This window comes from Myotis daubentonii, chromosome 13, assembly GCF_963259705.1.
Source record: "Myotis daubentonii chromosome 13, mMyoDau2.1, whole genome shotgun sequence".
Classification (NCBI taxonomy): Eukaryota; Metazoa; Chordata; class Mammalia; order Chiroptera; family Vespertilionidae; genus Myotis; species Myotis daubentonii.
The window spans coordinates 7,902,807-7,928,215 of NC_081852.1; the positions used below are offsets into that span (position 1 = coordinate 7,902,807).

Sequence of the window (25,409 nt, forward strand, 5' to 3'; positions counted from 1 at the left end):
TGGATGGCACTAGTGAGGTTATCTGCCTGATAGACCCTTGCCATTCCCTGAAGGAAAGTGACCTTGCAACAACCAATCCATTTTGCTACTATAACTTCCTTGTTCCCGCTCCCTTCTTTTTTATAAGCCTTTATTTTGCACAGCTCCTTGGAGCTCCTTTCTATCTGTTGCCCAAATTCATGAATTGCTGAATAAAGCTGTTAAGATCTTTAAAATGTACTCAGTTGAATTTTGTTTTTTTAACCTTAGAGTGGGTTAATGCATAAGACAATCCATTTTGCAGAAAGAACTGTTATTTACAATAATGTTTTATTTCATTTCTTTTAAATTTCCATTTTGATTATATTTTATAATGTGTATCTCAATAAAGTAATAAATATGTAGAATTTATAAATAACTATTAATACTTATAATACATACCCCCAAATTTGTTTTACTGTAAGTATAGGTAAATCTGAAAAACACGGTTAGATCATTACTACAAATCTTCCCAATTTCTTCATCACTAAAGAAGTTTTAAAAAATTAACTCTGCCAAAGAGCTTCCTAAAAAATACTTCATGCCATATAAATAATCACCATGCATCTATCTAGGTTAAAAACTGAGCCTACAAGTGTGTATTATTTACTTGGAATCAGGGGATATTCATGTTCTTTCAAAAAGGAGATGGGGGTATCAACCATAAAATAACATGGCCAAAAAAATTTATTTTTCTCTCACAGCCATAATATAAGATTTTCCATTAGGAAGAGAGAAAAAAAATTTGAAGAATTTTTTTTTTCTAATCGCTTGTAACTGATTTCAGAACCTCAAAGTATTAAATAGCAGTGTCTATCAACAGGTGAATGGACAAACAATGCATATACTGGGACAAACGCATATAGCTGATACACAAAACAACATGGATAAATCTCAAAAATCTTCATTCTACATACTATGTGAATCCATTCATGTAAAAATGTAAACAAACTGAAAAAAGCAGATCAATAGTTGACTGGCACCAGTGCAGAAAGAAGAATCAACCACAAAGGGGTAAAAGGAATCTTTGGTGGTGACAGGAATATTCTGTATCTTGACTGTAGTGGGGACTTAACAGATGTATGCAAACCTCATCAGACTACATATTTTAAAAACATGCACTTTCTTATATGTAAATTATTCCTCAAAGTTGATAAGAAAAAACACTTTAAGTAGCGTTTACACTCTTATTTAATGGGGTTTTATAATTAGTATTAACTCTTAACATCTACTTTTACTTCAGTCTTCAGGTCTCAAAAGTAATCTACTATGAGGTCTCCTATCATTCTCTATTCAAGCTATCAATTTCTAAGTGAGTTTTTAGTTCATAAATCATGATAGCACAATTCAGTAGAGCACAAAGAAGTCCACCCTTGCAAATTATCCGACACTTCACTTACAGAAATATTACTATGTAAATCAACTTTTGAGGACATTGCTCCTTTTTAAAAAAATTTTAACATCTCTAAGCTCTCTTAAATCAACACCAAATGCATAAAAACAGCAAAAAGAGTATATTTATAGGGTGGGCCAAAAGTAGGCTTACTGTTGTTCATATGGAAAATACAATCTACTTATATAAAAACCCTTGGTGTAACATCACGGCCAGAAGCGCAACCAACCAGAAGGAAGTCAGTCCTGTAGGGGTCGTCTTGGAAACAGCTGCACCCTCCCCCAGCTGTTTCCCCGGAGGGCGAGGTTTCAGGCAGGAACCCGCCTCAGAGCAGAGCATGGGTCCTGGGTTGCCTTGCCAAGGGCTTCGCCTCCCCGAGCTGTTTCCCACGAGGCCTGAGGGAAGAACCCACCCTCGGAGCACCAGGAGCGCCCAGCAGCAGTCAGTCCTGAGTTGCTGAGGCAGAAGCCACAGTGTGGTACAACTCTGGGTCTGGCCCAACAGGGGACGTGGCCGGCCTTCAAACCAGGCCCTGACAGTAGGGAGGAGGCAACCCCATTCCTCACAGAATTGACAGGTGGCCAGCTTGCTGTCAGGGGCCTGCCAGCTAGGAATCCTATTCACCTGCATATCTGTATAAAGTTTTAATACATTATATTAGAGGTCGTGGTGGTACTGTTTTACCCACAGCATCTACAGGAATTGCTGCAAATTTACTTCTCGGTGGAAGCACCTTTCATTTCCAATATAAATTACCGATTCCATTAAATGAAACTTCAATTTCTAGACTCGATATAAACAGTGAAGTTGCTAAAACTATTAAAAAGGCCCAACTTCTCATTATTGATGAATGCAGCATGGCATCCAGTCATGCTATAAATGCCATAGACAGATTACTGAGAGAAATTTGAATGTTGTATTTGGTGGGAAAGTTCTCCTTCTTGGAGGAGATTTTTGACAATGTCTCAATGTGATCGGCCATAGTACAAACGAGTTTAAAGTACTGCAATGTTTGGGGATGTTTCAGAAAGTTGTCTCTTACAACAAATATGAGATCAGAGGATTCTGCTTATAGTGGATGGTTAGTAAAACTTGGAGATGGCAAACTTGATAGCAGTTTTCATTTAGGAATGGATATTATTGAAATCCCCTGTGAAATGATTTGTAATGGATCTATTATTAAAGCTACCTTTGGAAATACTATATCTGTAGATAATATTAAAAATATATCTAAACGTGCAATTCTTCGTCCAAAAAATGAGCATGTTCAAAAATTAAATGAAGAAAATTTGGATATACTCGATGGAGATTTTCACACATATTTGAGTGATTATTCTATTGATTCCACAGATGATGCTGAAAAGGAAATTTTTCCCATCGAATTTCTTAATAGTATTACTCCTTCAGGAATGCCATGTCATAAATTAAAATTGAAAGTGGGTGCAATCATCATGCTATTGAGAAATCTCAATAGTAAATGGGGTCTTTGTAATGGTACCAGATTTATTATCAAAAGATTACAACCTAACATTATTGAAGCTGAAGTATTAACAGGATCCGCAGAGGGAGTGGTTATTCTGATTCCAAGAATTAATCTGTCCCCATCTGACACTGGCCTCCCATTTAAATTGATTCAATGACCGTTTCCCGTGATGCCAGCATTTGTGATGACTATTAATAAATCACAAGGACAAACTCTAGACAGAGTAGGCATATTCCTACCTGAACCCGTTTTCACACATGGTCAGTTATATGTTCCTTTCTCTCGAATTTGAAGAGCATGTGATGTTAAAGTTCTAAAAACTTCATCACAAGGGAAATTAGTCAAGCACTCTGAAAGTGTTTTCACTCTTAATGTAGTGTACAGGGAGATATTAGAATAAGTTTAATCACTTTATCAGTCATTGTTTGCATCACTGTTGTTTTCATATCATGTTTTTATCGTTTTTATATCATGCCTCTGTTGTTATATCCTTTTGTTACTGTTTATTTATTAATAAATTTATATATTATTTTCATATATATTTTACTAATTTCCTTTCATCTCTCACACTTCTACTATAGAGAAAGGGCAAACAGCAATATTAAAGTATCTCCGCTAATTAATTCCCTTTTAATGTGCACGAATTTCGAGCACTGGGCTCCTAGTAGTAAATAATAATACAAGAATAAACTCTGTGGTTCACGTACTCACAACTGTAAACCTACTTTTGCCCAACCCTCATTGTTCTTTCAACAAAGGAAACAATTATAGAAGAATATCTCAATAGATTACTCTGTTCTGCTGAATCTACTGTAAAATAAACAAGGGAAATTCGATTAAAGCAGTTATCCTTCCTAAAGTAATCATGGAACACTATGGAATTGCTAAAAAGGTGAGTGGACAATGTAATTTAAAATACTATGATTATGGAGAAAAAGGAACACTTGTGCACTGCTGGTGGGAATGCAGACTGGTGCAGCCACTATGGAAGACAGTATGGAGTTTCCTTAAAAAACTGAAAATGGAACTCCCATTTGACCCTGTGATCCCACTTCTAGGAATATATCCCAAGAAACCAGAAACACCAATCAGAAAGGATATATGCACCCCTATGTTCATAGCAGCACAATTCACCATAGCTAAGATCTGGAAACAGCCTAAGTGCCCATCAGTAGATGAATGGATTAGAAAACTGTGGTACATCTATACGATGGAATACTATGCTGCTGTAAAAAGGAAGGAACTCTTACCATTTGCAACGTCATGGATGGAACTGGAGAGCATTATGCTAAGTGAAATAAGCCAGTCAATAAAGGAAAAATACCACATGATCTCACTCATTCATGGACAATAGAGACCATTATAAACTTTTGAACAATAATAGATACAGAGGCAGAGCTGCCTCAAACAGATTGTCAAACTGCAGTGGGAAGGCCGGGGAGGGTTGGGGGGCAGGAGGTAGGGGGGTAAGAGATCAACTAAAGGACTTGTATGCATGCATATAAGCATAACCAATGGACATAAGACACTGGGTGATAGGGGAGGCTAGGGGACTGTCTAGGGCGGGGGGATAAAATGGATACATATGTAATACCCTTTGTAATACTTTAAGCAATAAAAAAAAAAATACTATGATTATTCTGCATTTAAGCTTTAAAAAAAAATAGGAAAATTCTCAATAATCCTGTTTTTAGGCCATAAAGGCACTAAGACAGTGTTTCTGAAAAAGAGTTTAGATAGTACTCTTGGATGGCCTGTTTTGGTATTTTTGAGTTTATATTACTAAACTGTGGTTTTAGAATACAATAGCCAAAAGACAACACACTGTAGGAACGAAAGCTGGTACTTTAAATAGATAAAAATGATCAGAAGATTGAGCCATTCTAAGATCCACTGTAGTACAGGATGTCAAACCAAAGACTATCTACCACTATCATATTTACTAGGTGTACCAGTTAATAATGGCAGATTTTGTAATAAAAGAAAACACGATAATTTCAAGAGAAACATTAGAAGTGCTTTATTCAAAGTAATGTCCATTGCTAGCTACACATTCCCCCCATCTTTCAGGTAATTTGTGGATACCGTCCCAATAGAACTTTTCTTGTTTTGAGACAAACCATTCAGAGACCCAATTTTCCACTTCTTCATACATTCTGTAGTGCTGCTCGGAAAGTGCATGTGCCACAGATCGGAACAAGTGGTAATCTGAAGGAGCAAGGTCTGGTGGATACGGCAGGTGTGTTAATACTTCCCAGGCAAGATCTTTTAACGTGTCTTTAACTGGTTTTGAAGTGTTTGATGGTGCGTCATCATGAAGTTAAATTACTTTGCCATGTCTTCTGGCACATTCTGGTGGTTTCAGGATCAAAGCATGGTTCAAACTGATTATTTGTTGTCTGTAGCAATCAGTATTAATGGTTTCACCTGGTTTTAGAAGCTCATAATACACCACACCTTCCTGATCCCACTAAACGCAGAGCATTGTCTTCTTTCCGAAGCGATTTGGCTTTGCAGTCGTTGTTGATGGTTGACCTGGATTAACCCATGATTTTGTGTGTTTGGGATTCTCAAAATCAATCCACTTTTTATCACCAGTCACAATTCGATGCAATAAAGACTTTCTTTCGTGCCGTTGAAACAACATTTTCCTGATGACTTTTCGGTTTTCCATTTGTCTTTCATTCAGTTGATGTGGCACCCATTTTCCTTCCTTTAAAATCTTTCCCATTGCTTATAAAAGATCGGAAATGGGAACCCACAGTTATGTTCTTATTGGCACTGAACAGGACATGACAGAGACCTTTGGAACAACCTACTGTGCATTGTCCCCAGCAAAATCTTGACGTTGATTTAGATTTCCAGGATGCCTTAGACAAATTGGCAGATATGGGAATTGCAATTCGTGCTGCCTCACCCAAACTGTTTATGGAAGAGGCTCCGAAGTCCTATAAGAATGTGACAGATGCTGTGAACACCTGCCAGGATACTGGAATCAGCAGGAGGCCATTAAATTGAGACCAAGGGCTGTTATCAAACGGTAGACTCCAATGACCCTTACTGAAATAGAAATGGACTGAAATGCTCTTCAGACACCAAGACTCAGAAACCTGCCCTAGTTGATTTGGCTCACTGGATAGAGCATCAGCCTGCACACTGAAGGGTCTCGGGTTCGATTCCGGCCACAGTCAGGGGCACATGTGGGAGGGAACCAATCAATTGTTCCTCTCACATCGATGTTTCTCTCTGTCTCTCCTCCTACCTTCCACTCTCTCTAAAAATCAATGAAAAGCCCTAACCGGTTTGGCTCAGTGGCTAGAACAGCCATGGGCAAACTACGGCCCGCGTGCCGGATCCGGCCCGCTTGAAATGAATAAAACTAAAAAAAAAAAAAGACCGTATCCTTTTATGTAATGATGTTTACTTTGAATTTATATTAGTTCACACAAACGCTCCATCCATGCTTTTGTTCCAGCCCTCCGGTCCAGTTTAAGAACCCATTGTGGCCCTCGAGTCAAAAAGTTTGCCCACCCCTGGGCTAGAGCGTCGGCCTGCAGACTGAAAGGTCCCAGGTTCAATTCCAGTCAAGGGCATGTACCTTGGTTTCGGGCACATCCCCAGTAGGGGGTGTGCAGGAGGCAGCTGATCAATGTTTCTCTCTCATGGATGTTTCTAACTCTCTATCCCACTCCCTTCCTCTCTGTAAAAAAATAAATAAAATGTATTTTAAAAAATAAAAATAAAAATCAGTGAAAAAATATCCTCAGGTGAGGATTAACAACAAAAAGACTCAGAGGCCTGACAGGTTCCAAAGTGTGCAGCTGTAACTGCCCATTGCAAATGGCCGACGGAGGCTCCTGCGTCAGGAGCCAGTACGGTAAAATTACCTTCTGGGAGGAGTCACATGGTCCCTATTTGGAAAGGAATGTATATGCTTCCTCCCTGGTTGTCCCACAGATTTTTAGGGAAATTAGTGGGTGGGGATAGTTCAAGAAACTGCCTTACTCAGTCACACAAGTCTTTAATCATCAGAATAAACTTCTTTACACTGAGAGGTGTCATTAAGAACATTTTTATTATTCAGGATTCCTTTTTGCCCCCTTTTGTCACATTATCCATTCACCCTCTAGCCCAGCTGTGGGCAAACTACGGCCCGCGTGCCGGATCCGGCCCGTTTGAAATGAATAAAACTAAAAAAAAAAAGACCATACCCTTTTATGTAATGATGTTTACTTTGAATTTATATTAGTTCACACAAACACTCCATCCATGCTTTTGTTCCGGCCCTCCGGTCCAGTTTAAGAACCCATTGTGGCCCTCGAGTCAAAAAGTTTGCCCACCCCTGCTCTAGCCCGTTCTCCTGCACTGAACAAAATCCTAAACACCACTCTTATTTGGAGAGTATCCATGGGTCATGTCAGGATGTTAGGTGACTGAATAAGGGACACACTGAGGAGAGAATATGTGTGGCAGTGTAGGAATTGGGACCCAAAAGAAAAAAATAATTGTTCATAAACTTGCTACCTTTCTCATTCTAAATATAAGGCAGAGTTTTGACTTAATCTGCAAAATGGCATCAGCTGGTATCTGTCATTAATTTGTCCTGGTCTGGGAAACTTTTCTGGAATAAAAACTTGCACAATAGCAGCAATATCTTTCCATGGGTGACCGAATCATTATAAAACAGGAGGCTGCTGCATCTGTGATGCTGATGACTGCTTGTGTTGACAAGACTAATCTTGTGCCACTAATTAGATTTCATGCTATATACTGTACTGTGACACCCTGAAGAAAAGTTATAGGAGTAGGCCTCTGTTGAGCCCAAATAGCCAGTAAAATGGGAAAATCTAATAAAGCTGCAATATGTTGCTAAAAAACAAAAAACGAAAAAAATCTTTTGTGCAAAAAGGAAATACTGACTACAAATCGCTTTTACTGTGAAATGAACACAACTCAAAATGATGTTTCATAATACTTCAAATTGACATAGCTCTACACTACTTGTGTGAATTTATATCTAGTTTTTTGTTTGTACATATGTAACATTATACTAAAAATAAGTAAATTCTGGTAGACATGGAGAAATTCTTCCATTTAAAAGGAGTACATTACAAAATTGAAAACCACTGTCCCTAAGAAAGAAAATTTTCAAAATACAGTATGGCACAATATATCAATGTTTTTTCACTTTAAAAAAAAAAATCCCCACAGGAGTTAGAGAAAGATATAGGAAACTTAAGAACAACTTGTAAGTATAAAAGGAAAACAGTATAAAACCTGAGAAACTATCACAACAAATTAAGTCTCTCAAAGAAAATGAAACACCCCCCAAAAAAGAAACCCAATTTCATGGAAGTATAGAAATATCTTACTGTTTAGTTATAAAACTTCAAAGTTTACATAGTGTCAAAAATAAACAAATACTCACCCACATTTTACTAGTAACTATTAGAAAAGCGATCTAATGAATGCCCCTACAGTCATAAAGGAAATATTTTAAAAAATAAATTATTGCCAAAATATTAGATTAATAAATTATTAAACTGCTAGAAGCTATATTAAAAGCAATAAAAAACAGAATGCTTAATGTATACTTTAATCATTAGGAAACTCAGCTTCCCTTTGGGCAAATACTGCTGAAGTCATAATTCTTTCCTCATTTACTTTTGAAGACATTTCAGAAACATGATAATTCTAAAACAAAATAAAAGAGAAGCCTGAAAGGAAGGAAATTGGATGGGGAATCAAGAAACAGAAGTCCAATTCCTGGTTCTCTAAATTATTCTGTGTGGCTCCAGGCAAGTCATTTACAACTCTTAATATTTCTACTCGCTTCTTAGTGATGGAATAGAAACCAAGAATGTCTCTAAATAGAGTTCCTCAGGAAGAAACCACCTTGCATATAAATAATGCTGTTACCTGAGTACATTAAAGATCAAAAAATGTCTTTGAGGGAGGAGACACAGGGCCCATCACTAACAACTGCATGTAAGAGGCAAGAATAGCAAAAAGAACTATACCTTCAGGTTTTGGGGTCTTGTGAATTTGTTGAGAAGTGCAGTCTGAATGAGCTCCCACCTGCTCCCTGCAGTTCGCTCACCATTCTTTGAGGAAAAGAAAAAAAAAAACAAATGAGAAAACTACTCTAAGTTTTTTTGCATCATAGAAGCAAGAGTCAAACAAGAATGTACTAAACTACCAAAGACTAAAGGAATATAAGCTTTGTTTTTACCTCATCTTCCACGGGGTACAAGTTTTGTTCTGAACAAGGCATCTTTACATGCTTATTGTCCCACAAATCTTTAAAATGTGTTGGAAAAGGTTTAGGAACTTCTCCTGCCCGTAAAAGATCTACCTGGAAGAGAGATTAAACAAGAAAATTGTAAGTGTATAAAAACTAGGTGTATCATCTACAAAAGAAGTCAAATAAAGCAGCCAAAGCAAATGCTGTAAAATACAGACTAGCTCCTAGGGAAGAGACCTTCTTAAGCTGCTTAGCAGTTTCCACTCCTTACCTCCATTATATCAGTTGCCTGGTCACCATGCTCTGGACATCTATCTCCATCCCATCGAGGCCTCTAATCCTCATTATTCCTTGCCTGAATTTCTGCCAACAGCCTTCTATCCCTTTCCCTCACTCCAGCTGTTCCCAGAACATTCATCCCTCTTTCACATTTCATGCTCATTTGAGAATGACATTATCTTTCTCAAGTATTCCCAGGCCCGCCCCCTTATTTTAAAAAATTAAATATACTGCTATTGATTTCAGAGAGGAAGAGAGGGAGAGAGAGATAAAGCATCAATGAGAGAGGATCATTGATCAGCTGCCTCCTGCACACCTCCTACTGGGGATCCAGCCTGCAACCCAGGCATGTGCCCTGACCGAGAATCGAAGTGTGACCTCCTGGTTCATAGACAGATGCTCAACTGCTGAGCCACATCAGCCAGGCTCCAGGCTTCTAATCTTATAATGACTCCTCTCTGCCTATACTCCGATTCCAAATGATATTCCCAGTTTTTAACATCTTGTCTTATCCAAACACTACCTGGTTAAACATCTATTCTGACCTTTAACACTCAGCCCAATTTTCATTTCCTCTAAGAATTCTTCAAAAACTTTTAAATGGTAGTTCGTTTACCAGCGGTTCTCAACCTGTGGGTCACGACCCCTTTGAGGGTCGAATGACCCTTTCACAGGGGTCGCCTAAGACCATCGGAAAACACATATATAATTACATATTGTTTACAGTAGCAAAATTACAGTTATGAAGTAGCAACGAAAATAATTTTATGGTTGGGGGTCACCACAACATGAGGAACTGTATGAAAGGGTCATGGCATTAGGAAGGTTGAGAACCACTGGTTTACTCCCTCTTGTTTTATTAGGTCATTATCATAGTAGAGCACAATGGTTTTTCCTTACCCCACTAGACTCTAATCTTCTTGAGAATAATAATAATCATATTAACTTTGTATTCTGAATATTTCCTAAAGAATAAAGCATGTATTTATATGTATAATGTATACACATATATGTAAATATGCACATTTATGTTTGTATACACATATGCTATTTATAATAAGCATTCAGTAAATGTTTGAGAAAGGAGATATTTTAAAACACAAAAGTTTTGCCCTGGCCAGTCAAAACAAAGACCATAACAAGAGACAAAGAAGGCCACTACATAATACTAAAGGGAATGATTCAACAAGAAAATATAACCCTTGTAAACATATAAGCACCCAATACTTGAGCACCCAAATATATAAAAAAACTCTTGATGGACTTTAAGGGAGAGATCGACAGCAATACATTCTTAGTAAGGGACTTTAAAATCTCACTGGCTAGATCTTCCAGACAAAAAAATAAACAAGGAAACAGGGGCCTTAAATGACACAATAGATCAGATGGATCTAACTGATATTAACAGAACATTTCACCCCAAAACTACAGAATATACATTATTCTCAAGTACACAAGAAACATTCTCAAAGATAGACCACATGTTTGGACACAAAACAAATGTATACAAATTCAAGAAGACTGATATAATACCAAGCATCTTTCTGGATCACAATGGCATGAAGTTAGAAATCAATAAACTACAGTAAAATACCTCAAAAACACGCAAATACTTGGAAACTAAATAGCATGTTATTAAATAATGAATGGGTTACCAATTAGGTCAAGAAATTCAAATCTTCCTGGAAATAAAAGAAAAAACACACACAACCACCCAAAACCTATGGGACACAGTGAAAGCAGTCCTGAGAGGGAAGTTCACAGCATTACAGGCCTTCCTCAAGAAATAAGAAAAAGCACTAATAAGCTATCTAACCGGACAACTAAATGAATTAGAAAGAGGACAGCAAGAAAAGCCCAGAGGAAGTAGAAGGAAGGAAATAATACAGATCAGAGCAGAAATAAATGACATAGAGATTTTTTAAAAAGTAAAAAAAACACAATGCATCTAAGAGCTGGTTCTTTGAAAAGATAAACAAGATTGATGAACCCTTAGCCAGGCTCATTAAGAAACATAATGAGAGAGAGAACCAAGATGGCGGCATAGGTTAACGCCGGAGTTTGCTGCTTTGAACAACTACTTCAAAAGTGAAACCAAAAAACGGAAGGGACATCACCCAGAACCACAGGAACGCTGGCTGAGTGGAAGTCCTACAACCAGGAGGAAAGAGAAACGCACACGGACACTCAGAGGAGGCGCAGTGCTGAAGTCAAATTCTGAGGTGCGGAGTGCACGGAGCGGGCTGGCGGCGGAGGGCGTGGTTGGCGTTTTCAATCGGGAGGGAGTCGCAGACTCTGAGCTCCAGATCCGGGTGAGTCTTTAGGGACCCAGACTCAAACGGGAGAAGCGGGACTGTCTGGCTTCGGTCAGAGCGAGTGCAGCTTTCTCTCCGAGCTTTGCAGCGGGTGCTGGGACTCAGGCAGAGCCCCTGGGGACAGGACTGAGAGCCGCCATAACTGCTCTCTCCGGCCCACCCTGTTGATCCTGTGCGACCCGCCCCGCCCAAGCCCTGCACAGAGGCATTTGCCGGATAGCCTCAGGCAAAGGCTAGATTAGCACCTCCCTAGAGGACAGAAGTTCTCTCACTGCTGACACAGCTGATTCTCATAGCCACTTGGCCTGGAGGTCAAACCCTCCCTGGAATTAGCTACAACAATCAAGATTTAACTATAAGACTGCGAACAAAGACCACTAGGGGGTGCACCAAGGAAGCATAACAAAATGCGGAGACAAAGAAACAGGACAAAATTTTCAATGGAAGATATAGAGTTCAGAACCACACTTTTAAGGTCTCTCAAGAACTGTTTAGAAGCTGCCGATAAACTTAATGAGATCTACACGAAAACTAATAAGACCCTCGATCTTATATTGGGGAACCAACTAGAAATTAAGCACACACGGACTGAAATAACGAATATTATACAGACACCCGACAGCAGACCAGAGGAGCGCAAGAATCAAGTCAATGATTTTAAATGCGAGGAAGCAAAAAACATCCAACCGGAAAAGCAAAATGAAAAAAGAATCCAAAAATGCGAGGATAGTGTAAGGAGCCTCTGGGACAGCTTCAAGCGTACCAACATCAGAATTATAGGGGTGCCAGAAGATGAGAGAGAGCAAGATATTGAAAACCTATTTGAAGAAATAATGACAGAAAACTTTCCCCACCTGGTGAAAGAAATGGACTTACAGGTCCAAGAAGCGCGGAGAACCCCAAACAAAAGGAATCCAAAGAGGACCACACCAAGACACATCAAAATTAAAATGCCAAGAGCAAAAGATAAAGAGAGAATCTTAAAAACAGCAAGAGAAAGAAACTCAGTTACCTACAAGGGAATACCCATACGACTGTCAGCTGATTTCTCAACAGAAACTTTGCAGGCCAGAAGGGAGTGGCAAGAAATATTCAAAGTGATGAATACCAAGAACCTACAACCAAGATTACTTTATCCAGCAAAGCTATCATTCAGAATTGAAGGTCAGATAAAGAGCTTCACAGATAAGGAAAAGCTAAAGGAGTTCATCACCACCAAACCAGGATTATATGAAATGCTGAAAGGTATCCTTTAAGAAGAGGAAGAGGAAGAAAAAGGTAAAGATACAAATTATGAACAACAAATATGCATCTATCAACAAGTGAATCTAAGAATCAAGTGAATAAATAATCTGATGACCAGAATGAACTGTTGATTATAATAGAATCAGGGACATAGAAAGGGAATGGACTGACTATTCTTGGGGGGGAAAGGGGTGTGGGAGATGTGGGAAGAGACTGGACAAAAATCGTGCACCTATGGATGAGGACAGTGGGTGGGGAGTGAGGGCGGAGGGTGGGGCGGGAACTGGGAGGAGGGGAATTATGGGGGGGAAAAAAAGAGGAACAAATGTAATAATCTGAACAATAAAGATTTAATTTAAAAAAAAAAAGAAACATAATGAAATCAGAAATGAAAGAAATGATATAACCACAGAAATATAAAGGATTATAAGTAAATACTATGAACAACTATATGCCAACAAATGGGATAAACTGGGCAAAATGGACAAATACCTAAACCATACAATCATCCAAAACTCAATCAGGAAGAATCAGAAAACCTGAATAGGCCAGTAACAACAGATAAAATTGAAGCAGTTATTTAAAAACTCCCAGCAAGCCCGGCCGGCATGGCTCAGTGATCGAGCATCGACCTATGAACCAGGAGGTCTTGGTTCGATTTCTGGTCAGGGCATATGCCCAGGTTGCGGGTACGATCCCCAGTGGGGGACGTGCAGAAGGCAGCCAATCAATGATTCTCTCTCATCATTGATGTTTCTAACTCTCTCTCCCTCTCCCTTCCTCTATGAAATCAGTAAAAATATATTAAAACAAAAACAAAACACAAAACTCCGAGCAAACAAAAGTCCTAGGACCAGATGGATTTACAGGAGAATTTTACCAAACATTCAAAGAAGAACTAACACCTATTCTCTTCAAACTATTCCGAAAAATCAAAGAGGAAGGAATACTTCCAAGCTTTTTACAAAGCCAGCATTATCCTAATTCCAAAACCAGATAAAGACACTACAAGTAAAGAAAATTACGTGCCAATTTCCCTGATGAAAACATGCTAAAATCCTCAACAAAATATTAGCAAATTAGATCCAGCAATATATTAAAAGGATCATATGCCATCATCAAGTGGGATTTATTCTGGGGATGCAAGGCTAGTACAATATTCACAAATCAATAAATGTGATACATTACATTAATAAACTGAAAGATAAAAATTACATGATCATATCAATAGATGCAGAAAAAGCATTAGACAAAATTCAGCACCTTTTGATGAATCAGCAGGCCTAGCTGGTTTGGCTCAGTGGATAGAGCACAGGCCTGCGGACTGAAGGGTCCCAGGTTCAATTCCAGTCAAGGGCACATGCCCCGGGTTGTGGACTCAATACCCAGTAGGGGGCGTACAGGAGGCAGCCAATCAATGATTCTCTCTCATCGTTGATGTTTCTATCTCTCTCTCCCTCTCCCTACCTCTCTGAAATCAATAAAAATATTTTTTAAAAACTCTTAGCAAAGTGGGAATAGAGGGGTCATACCTCAACATAATAAAGGCCATATATGACAAATCTACAGCCAACATAATATTCAACGGGCAAAAAAAGTGTTTCCCTTAAGAATAGGAACAAGACAGGGATATTCGCTTTCACCACTCATAGTAAACATAGTACTGTAAGTCCTAGCCACAGCAATCAGACAAGAAGAAGAGATAAAAGGAATCCATGTTGGAAAGGAGGAAGTAAAACTCTCATTACTCACAGATGACATGATACTGTACATAGAAAACCCTAAAGACTCCACCAGGAAACTAATAAATGAATTCGGCAAGATAGCAAGATACAAAATCAACATCCAGAAATCAATGGCATTTTTATACACTAATAATTAATTCTCAGAAAGAGAAACTAAACAAACAATCCCATTTACCATTGAAACAACAAAAATAACTAGAAATAAACTTAAAGATGGAGTTAAAAGACTCTTGGAAAACTATAGGACACTGAACAAAGAAACAGAGGAAGATACAAACAAATGAAAATGTACACCATGTTCATGGATTAGAAGAATTAACATCATTAAAATGTCCATACTACCCAAAGTAATCTATAGAGTCAACTCAATCCCTATTAAATACCAACAGCATACTTCCCAGAACTACAACAAATACTCCAAAAATTTATATGTAACCATAAGAGACCCCAAATAGCTGCAGCAATCTTGAGAAAGAAGAACAAAGCTGGAGGGATCACAATACTGAATATCCAACTATACTGCAAAGCCATTATAATCAAAACAGCCGGTACTAGAACAAGAACAGGCATATAGACAAATGGAACAGAACAGAGACCCCAGAAATTGACCCACACCATTATAGTCAATTAGTATTTGCAAAGGATGCAAGAGCATACAGTGGAGTAAAGAACGTCTCTTCAACAAATGGTGTTGGGAAAACAGGATGAACACATGCTAAAAGATGAAACTAGACCACCAACTTACACCAAACACAAGAATAACCTCAAAATGGATAAAAGACTTAAATGTAAGCCATGAAACCATGAAAATCCTAAAAGAGAACATAGGCAGTAAAATCTCAGACATCTCACATAGCAGAATTTTTGCCGATACATCTCCTAGGGCAAGAGAAACAAAAGAAAAAGCTTCTGCACAGCAAAAGAAACCATCATCAAAATGAGAAGGGAACCCACTGTATGAGAGAACATATTTGCCAATGATACATCTGATAATCAATTAACACTAGATTGCCCAAGGAAGTCATTTTGACTGCTTTTTAATTTCAATTAGAAAAACAATTATGTATATAAGGACACAATGTCTTAGAATTTTGTGACTTTTTGTACAACATATAAATGCATTTATTAATAATTGTAGTTACCTCCCCCTCCTTCATTTCCGGTATATATATGTATGTGTTATACCTATATTGCCCAAAAGCAGTCATTTTGACTGCTTGGGAAATTTTAAATAATCAAATGACTCTTATTATTGAATTTAGTAATAACAGTTCGGCTCTGTATTGAAATAACAGTTTTCATTTTTTTTCGATTACCGTCACATGATAACATACAAGTACATGATAAATTGTCGATACTTGATAAGTTGCAGTTGCTCAATAAGCTAAACTAGTACTTGTTATTCGAATCTTTATGCAGTGATACTTGTTCTAATAAGTTATTTTATTTCTTTTGCGCCCTAAATTCATGAAAGAAATGTTGAATAGCCGAAACCGGTTTGGCTCAGTGGATAGAGCATCGGCCTGCGGACTGAAAGGTCCCAGGTTCGATTCCGGTCAGGGGCATGTACCTGGGTTGCGGGCATATCCCCAGTAGGAGATGTGCAGGAGGCAGCTGATCGATGTTTCTCTCTCATCGATGTTTCTAACTCTCTATCTCTCTCCCTTCCTCTCTGTAAAAAAATCAATAAAATATAAAAAAAAAAAAAAAAAAAAAGAAATGTCGAATAGAAGTGAGTTATTGGAAAAGCTAAGGAACATAAGTGAAGAGTGCTCCGATATTATTCTTTCACAATGCAGTCATTTTGACTGCTTTTGGGCAATATAGGAATATACTAAATTTCAGCCTTTCTAGTGTTAATCTCCAAATATATAAACTCATATAACTCACAAACAATCCAATTAAAAAACAGGCAAAAACACTTCTCCAAAGAGGACAAATGGCCAAGAGACATATGAAAAAATACTCCAAGTCACTAATCATCAGAGAAATGAAAATTATAACTACACACCTGTCAGAATGGCTACCATCAATAAATCCACAAACAAGTGCTGGCAAAGATGTGAAGAAAAGGGAAAAAGTTCACTGCTGGTGGCAACTGGTGCAACTACCAAGGAAATTAGTATGGGTTTTCCTCAAAAAATTAAAAATGAAACTCCACTGGACTCAATGATCCACTTCTGGAAATATATCCTAAAAACCCTGAAACACCAGTAAGGAAGCATATATGCACCCTATGTTTATAGCAGCATTATTTACAATTAGCTAAGATTTAGAATCAGCCTAAGTATCCATCAGTAGATGAATAGATAAAAAAGCTGTGGGACATTTACACAATGGAATACTATGAGCTGTTAAAAAAAAAAAAGAAAAAAAAAAGAGGGATCTCTTATCCTTTGCGACAGCATGGATGGACCTAGAGACTATTATGCTAAGTGAAATAAGCCAATCTGAGAAAGACAAACATCACATGTTCTCACTTATTTGTGGAATCCAATGAACAAAATGACTGACTGACCAACAAAGTAAGAGCTGAGCATGGAGGCATGGAACCGACTCACATACCTCAATGTGGGGGTGGGGGAACGAGGAGAGACAAACCAAAGAAATTACATACTTACATACATAGCCCATGAACACGGACAATAGGGTGGTGGAGACAGGGGTTAGGGGGGCAGGGGCTGGGCAGAGGGAGATAAACGGGGAGAAAATGGGAAACATCTGTAATACTGTCAACAATAAAAAAATAATAAAAACTAACAAAATAAAAATGTGTGTTAATATTAATGTTCAAATTAAAAACAAAAAACAAAAAAAACTTCAAATTTCAAAAGAACCCCTGAACCACATCAATGCAGCACAATTTGATAATTACTATCTCCTTACTTTTCATCTCCTATGAATTTTACCTGTTTCCAGTGCAGCCTCACTTCTATTGTTTTTTTACGTACAGCTGTTTGATTAATCTTGTTACAACCTAACTATTGCCGGCACAAGCAGTTTACTAGTAATGATTTCCATAATCTACCGAGCCAAGTACAGTTCCAGGCATCTGAAGCCCTCTATGATATGAACCCAGTACACTTTTCAAGTCTTTTCCTCCAATCATTTCCCAAATTCTAAACTCTAGTAAACCAATTGTTTTCCATTCCTAAAACAAATCTTTTTCAACTACACAGCCTTTTATTATAAAGGTTATGTATCTACTGGTATTTGAGAATTTCATGCCTTACTAACTCCACCTAAGAAATTTCTGCTCATCTTTTTGAGCTCAGCTCAAACCCCACCACCCTGCTAAACATTGCTTCCACCTCTAACCATGCTAACGAATTATGTACTTTATTTAATCACATCTAGACTAAGTTGTACCATAAAAAGGATTTTTAAAAAGTAGTTCCTATAAAGTCTAATAACAGAAACTGACTAATAACTGAGATGACTATTTAAAATTGCCCAATTAGTGACAGAAATCTTCCAATAGATAGAAATTGGATTGTGGTGGTGACTAAGTAAATTCACTAAATATTACTGAATTGATGACTTAAAAACTGGGTCAATTTTATATACCTAAATAAAAATGTATTATTTTTTAAAAAAGAACTCACAGGCCTGGCCGGCGTGGCTCAGTGGTTGAACATCAACTTATGAACCAAGAGGTCATGTAGGGTTCGATTCCCATTCAGGGCACATGCCCAGGTTTCAGGCTCGATCCCCAATGTGGGGCATGCAGGAGGCAGCTGATCAGTGAATCTCTACCATCACAGATGTTTCTATCTCTTGCTCCCTCTCCCTTCCTCTCTGAAATCAATAAAAATATATATTTTTTAAAAAAATTACAGAACGTATAAAAGAGGTTACCAAGGACTTGCAAGGAATGGGATGTTATTATTTAGTAGGTACCAAGTTTAGTGTGGGATGATGAAAAACTTCTGAAAATGGATAGTGGTAATGGTTGTATAACACTGTGAATGTTCTAAATGCCAATGAAACATACATTTTAAAATGGTAAATTTTATATTATGTATATTTAACCATAATTTTTAAAATGAGGTTGGTTTTATTTTTTATTTTATTTTCTGAGAATATATATATCTTTACTGATTTCAGAGAGGAAGGGAGAGGGAAAGAGAGATAGAAACATCAACGATGAGAGAGAATCATTGATCAGCTGCCTCCTGCATGCCCCCTACTGGGGATCAAGCCCACAACCATGGCATGTGCCCTTGACTGGAATTGAACCTGGGACCCTTCAGTCCGCAGGCCAATGCTCTATCCACTGAGCCAAACCAACTAGGGCATGAGGTTGGTTTTAAACATATTGAGTTTGCAATACCTGTGGAACAATGATGGAGATGTTAGAAGAATATAAAGCTCAGAAAAGAGAGCAAAACTGAAGAATAATTTAAAGATACTGAACCATAACTTTGAATTTTAGGAAGTAACCCAGTACCTAACATGTAGTAGCTGCTCAATAAATATTGCCAACTAAATATTTGTTGTTAAAAAGAATCAATAAATTTTCTTAAAAATACAAAACATTTCAATTTTCTCATCAGTTGACAATGATTCATCTTACGGATTTGTTAAGTACCATATTAAGCTATCATTATATTTCTACATTCTATAGACTTCTCAGTACTTTATATGCACAAAAGAGAATCGCTTTCTTATGCCTTGGTCTGTTTTACACATGAATAAGTATCACAAAAAATCAAGACTTGGAGTCTTCTCTCTTTATAGGTGAGAGGTAATACCCACCCGAACAGTTACTGTGTGATTGGCAGAGGGTCTCAAGAGAGGCAGTTGGGTCCCACACTTAGGCATTCTTCTCATCTCCTCAATGGGAGTTCCAAGCCATTTCTTATCTGGAGAAAGGTGCGGTGGAACGTATTTAGGGATCCTCCTGTCTGTCCTTTGATGTTTGATTTCACATTGTTCTTTTCTAAGGTCAAAACAAATGTATACAGTCACGAACTACTTCCTGTTTAAATTCACTTAGCTACACAGTACAAATCTTACCTAGAATGTTGTTGCTTTAAATGTGCCAAGCTTGTCTTTCTCCTTGGTAATTAAGAAAAATAAAAAACTTATAAAGCTTATAGTAAAGCCCAAGAGTTGAGTTTCACTAGTTTGTGGAAGAAATTCCCAAACACAAGTAAATCACTTTCTGAAGAAAGGATCATGTAAGAACATGGACACTGCCAGTCATCTTCCATGAAGTGAACTTCGATAGGAAAAATAAATCACAGAAATAATAGAGAGTGGGCTTTAAGATTCCATGAGGAATATTTACAAAAACGTAACTTTCAATATATTACTTTTGTAATTAGACAGCCTGGGATTTAAATCTCAGTGTTAAGACCCACAAATTACATAATTTCAGTGAATTCTCTAACCCAAATTTCAGTTTTCTCATTTTTTAAGTGAGTACAATACCACCTGCATGCCTGTCACAGCATTAGAGAAACTGCACTATACAATGGCCTAGGGAACGGCTAAATGAACAGTAGCTGCTATCAATCAAATATTTTTTTAAAATATATTTTATTGATTTTTTACAGAGAGGAAGGGAGAGAGAGAGAGTTAGAAACATCGATGATGAGAGAAACATCGATCAGCTGCCTCCTGCACATCTCCTACTGGGGATGTGCCCGCAACCCAGGTACATGCCCTTGACCGGAATCGAACCTGCGACCTTTCAGTCCGCAGGCTGACGCTCTATCCACTGAGCCAAACCGGTTTCAGCAGTTAAATATTTTTATGTCTTGATAATTCACATTAACTTCAAAAGGAAGTTCATTAAACTAAAATACTGATTAACAATACTTATTTACATCTTCTTTTCTGTTTCTGGCCTTTCTAGAATTTAAAATTTGGAGTCTAGGTTCAAATTAGCATAAACAGATAGCAAGAAACACAACTGTTTCTTTGCTTCAGTGTAAACTGTATCTTTGCTAAACTCCCCTTAAAAAAATTACAAAATGCATTACACTATTGGAGATACATCTGATAGAAAAAAATTACCTTTTGTCCTCTGCTTTAGGCATTCTCACGAAATGATCTGTGATTTTAGAACCCTTTTTCCCATGTTGCTTGGAATTTCTGCATTCTACATTCAGGCTAGAAGTACTTCCAGGCAGTCTGGCACTTAAATCATTCATTCCAGCACAACTTTCTCCTTCAAACTGGAAATGTAATCGAATTTCACCTCCCTTAGCAGATGACTGTTTCCTCAATTCAGTGTCAGCTTCTTTGGCTTGGAACTTTGAAGGTTTATTTGCTCTTTGGGTGGAACTATCTTCTTGTTCATCAAATCCTGGACTCGTTTCTTCATCTGCTTCTGAGTCCTGACAACTATTTTTGGAATTATCTACATCCATTGGTGACTCGAGTTCACTTTCTTTCTCAAATGGAGGAGAATTTCCTAGGCTACTTTCCTGCCTACTCAATTTGTTGGCATTTTTCAGTCCAGTACTGACATCCTCTGAGCCAATGTCTGACAAGGGACTCTCAGGCACTACATCTATCTCTTCCTGTTGACAATCTGCACAGTCTTCCACAAGGTGGCAAGACTTTCTGCACTTCTGGTGGCTTCTGGCTTCTCTGGCCTGTTCATCTTCTGTAGTCTGCTTTGCATTTGCAAGCTTTACAGGTATAAAAAACTGTTGATTATCTCTACTTTCCTCACTATATGTGTCACTGTAATCATCATTTTGAGGTGACTGATCAACGTTAGCATTACTGAACTGTTCTGATACCAGAGTTACTGTTGGAGGTTCACCTTCCAAAAGCTGCTCAGTGTGTTTTCCTTCATTTTGCCACTTACACATAGCTGCAGTCTGCTGCTGGTTCAAATACTGTGTACTTTTTTCAACTGGTGATTTATCAATACTTCGCTGAGAAACATTTTCTAATTTTTCCATGTTATGTTGATAAAAGTTATCTTTTTGTACAGAACTCATCATGGATTCTACTCTTGTATTGTTGTTTTCTTTACTATGCAAACTATAAGAAAATAGAAAGAACTAATGACAAAACAGAACTTACATTATAATAGAAAGAACTTATGATGCAAAGAAACCACTTACCCAACCACATTCCAACATCACAGCAATAATTAAACTACTTGTGATTATCTAAGCATACAGCATTCTCTTTCATGACTCCATGTCTTTGCATATATGCCTATAGTGCCCTTTCCCCAACTATGGGCCTAGTAACTACCTCCCAGGATGAAGCAATAACCGTCACTTCCTGTGCAGTCTTTCCTAAAGGTAAAGTGGATTGTTTGTTTTACATTCTTACTACCACTGTACCTTGTTTATACCTTTACTATTGCATTTATCACACTAAGTAATATAGCAGGTCCTTGAATAACATTGTTTCATTCAGTGTCATCTATCAACACTAATAAAAGAGAAAAATGGTAATTGGCGTACGATGATACCCTTTTCATTGGCTAATCAGGGCTATATGCAAATTAACTGCCAACTATGATTGGCAGTTAACTGCCAACAAGATGGCGGCTAATTTGCATACGTAGGCACAATGCAGGGAGGCGAAAGGGAAAGCAGGAAGAAGCCCCCTGCCACTGACAGTGATCGGAAACCCAGGGGGGAGCTAAGAGCTGGGGGGCAGGGCAAAGGCGGCCCTGGGGCCGCCTTTGCCCTGCCCCCCAGCCATGATTGGAGAATCAGGCGCCTTTGCCGCCCTGGCCAGTGATAGCAGGAAGCAGGGTTGGAGCCAGCGATGGGAGCTGGACACGGTCTAAGCTGGCAGTCCCAGGAGCTAGGGGTCCCTTGCCTGGGCCTAAAGCGGAGCCCACGATTGCAGGGCCACTGCAGCTGCGGGTCCCCCCTGCCCGAGCCGGACACCTCAGCCAGAGGCATTAGGCCTGGGCAGGGGCAGAGCCTGCAACCGCGGGGAGCTGGGGGTCCCCTGCCCAGGCCTGAAACCTCTGCCGGAGGCCTCAGGCCTGATCAAGGGGCCGATCCAGTGATTGGTGATTGGAGGGTGATGAGGGTCAACTCCTCTGGCCGAGGCATCAGGCCTGGGCGGGGGGCGGAGCTGGGGATTGGGGGGATATGATGGTCCCCTTGCCCAGGCCTGAAGCCTGGGTCAGAGGCGTCAGGCTTGGGCGGGGGGTGGAGCAAGCAATCAGAGGGAGATGGGGGTCCCCTGCCCAGGCATGATTCCTGGGCCAGAGGCCTCAGGCCTGGGCGGGGGCCAGAGCCAGTGATCGGGGGGAGATGGGGGTCCCCTGTCCAAGCCTGACACCTCTGGCAGAGGCGTCAGGCCTGGGCAAGGGGCCGATCAGGTGATCGGAGGGTGATGGTGGTCTACGCCTCTGGCTGAGGCATCAGGCCTGGGCAAGGGGCAGAGCCAGCAATCGGAGAGTCTGGGGGTCCCCTGCCCAGGCCTGATGCCTGGGCCAGAGGCATCAGGCCTGGGCTGGGGGCAGAACCAGTGATGGGGGGAAATGAGGGCCCCCTGCCCAGGCCTGACACCTCTGTCAGAGGCATCAGGCCTGGGCAAGGGGCCGATCCTGTGATTGGAGGGTGATGGGGGTCAACGCCTGAGGGCTCCCAGTATGTGAGAGGGGGCAGGCTGGGCTGAGGGACACTCCCCCCACACACACACCCAGTGCACAAATTTCGTGCACCAGGCCCCTAGTATACATATAAAAAGCCAGAGACCTGAATGGCTGGTCACTATGACGCCACTGCAGACAGCAAACCCGCCAATAAGGGGGTGGGGCCAACCTCCTGAGGCCCCTCCACCTGGCCGGCCCCGCCCCTGATCAGCCTCTCCCAACCCGATTCAGGGTGGGGTGGCCAGCCAAACCTCCCCACGGCCCTTCCCCCTGGCCAGCCCTGCACCCAATGGGCCGCCACCACCCCCATTAGCCCGCAGCCCCTCCCTCTGGCTGGCCCCGCCCATGGCTGCCCCCCATCCCAATAGTGGGCGGGGCCAACCAGCCAACCTCCTGCAGCCCCTCCTCCTGCCCGGCCCCACCCCAGGGCTGGCCGGCAAATCTCCCACTGCCCCTCCCCGGCCACTGCCCCCCACCAATGGGCTTGCCCCACCCCAATCAGGGGCAGGGCCTGCCAGACAATCACCCTAAGCCCCTCCCCCCAGCCAGCCCGGCCATGATAAGGCCCCCATCAGCGCGGGCTGGCCGGGCAACCTCCTGCCGTCTCCTCCTCCCAACAGGCCCTGCCGATCTGCCCTGATTGGGGCTGGGGTGGCCATACCCCACCCATGCACGAATTCATGCACGGGGCCTCTAGTTTTGTTATAATGTTGATAAGATGCAATAGGAACTTAACTCCTGTTTCTATAATTTAGCCTACAGCAAAACTGGTTTCATTATGTCATTTCACTTAAAGATGTGAAACCTATTGAAACATTAAGTGAAGTTACTGTAATCATATGTTTCTGTATCTGTTATCACCATTACAAGTATCTTAAAGGAAATTATTTCTACTTCACCTCTGTATCTCAAGTATATAGGACAATATGATGTATATAAGAGACTCTAAAAACTATTTATAAACTGGAAGAATGAATAAATGTGGATTTAAAAAACAGAGAAAGCAAGGAGAGAAAATAGCATGAAGATAAAACATCCATATATCGTGCCATTCATTTCTCTATGTACATATGTTTCTGTACCTTTCTGATTCAGCTGTCTTGATTCCTTTAGTGTCCATCCAACTGGTAATAGTCTTTTGTTTGAAAACTGTAAAAAAAAAAAAAAAAACCAACAACACCCAAAACATCAATGTAAATGAATACATACCTTCAAAGAGAAAATACTTATAATAGCATATACACATGTAAGGCATTATGCTAGGTTCTGTGGGTTGAAAAGATCAATCACTCCTTTCACACTCAAGCAATGGGAAATAATACAGGAACATAAATATAAATACACTAGAGGCCCGGTGCACAAAAATTTGTGCACTCGGGGGGGGGGGGAGGGGGGTCCCTCAGCCCGGCCTGTGCCCTCTCGCAGTCTGGGACCCCTCGGGAGATAACGGCCTGCTGGCTTAGGCCTGCTCCCGAGTGGCAGAGGGCAGGCCCAATCCCTAGGTGCAGCCCCTGGTCGGGCTCAGAGCAGGGCTGATTTGGGAGTTGGGGCGCCGCCCCCTGTCATGCACAGAGCAGGGAGATTGGGAGGTGGCGATGCCACCCTCAGTCACGCTCAGGGTAGGGCCAATAGGGGGGTTGGGGCACCACCCCCTGTCACACTCAAAGCAGGGTCGATAGGGAGGTTGCGGCGCCACCCCGTCACGCACAGAGCAGGGCCAATCAGGGGGTTGGGGCGCTGCCGCCTGTCACACACAGAGCAGGGCCCATCAGGGGGGTTGGGACTCCGTACCCTGTCATGCACTGAGCAGGGTCGATCAGGGGGTTGGGGCGCCTTCCCCTGTCACGAACAGAGCAGGGCGGATAGGGAGGTTGTGGCCCCGCCCCCTATCACACACAGAGCCGCAGGGCGATCAGGGGGTTTGGGCACTGCCCCCTGTCATGCTGATCCCAGTGCCAGGAGTCCTTGCAGCTCCACTGATCCTGGTGCTGGGAGGCATATTACCCTTTTACTATATAGGATAGAGGCCTGGTGCACAGGTGGGGGCCGGCTGGTTTGCACTGAAGGATGTCCTGGATCAGGGTGGGGGTCCCC

General features: G+C 40.4%; 1 protein-coding gene across 4 annotated transcripts in view; it reads right to left on the bottom strand.

Annotated features, from left to right (window-relative positions):
* The window catches only part of PARG (poly(ADP-ribose) glycohydrolase), a 182,060-nt gene that overhangs the window by 151,646 nt on the left and 5,005 nt on the right, over nt 1–25,409 (bottom strand). For 3 of the 4 annotated variants that reach the window (XR_009448338.1, XM_059662103.1, XM_059662102.1), the window contains exons 2-6: nt 24,398–24,464; nt 20,747–21,727; nt 19,481–19,664; nt 9,127–9,249; nt 8,915–8,998 (exon numbers count right to left, since the gene is read on the bottom strand). Coding sequence is in view for 3 of the 4 variants with exons in the window: in XM_059662103.1 (XP_059518086.1) it covers nt 8,915–8,998; nt 9,127–9,249; nt 19,481–19,664; nt 20,747–21,727; nt 24,398–24,464 (1,439 nt within the window). In the remaining variant the exon portion in view is untranslated. Of the gene's footprint in view, nt 1–8,914; nt 8,999–9,126; nt 9,250–19,480; nt 19,665–20,746; nt 21,748–24,397; nt 24,465–25,409 lie in introns of all 4 variants that reach the window. The other variant, XM_059662104.1, reaches the window with a different exon arrangement.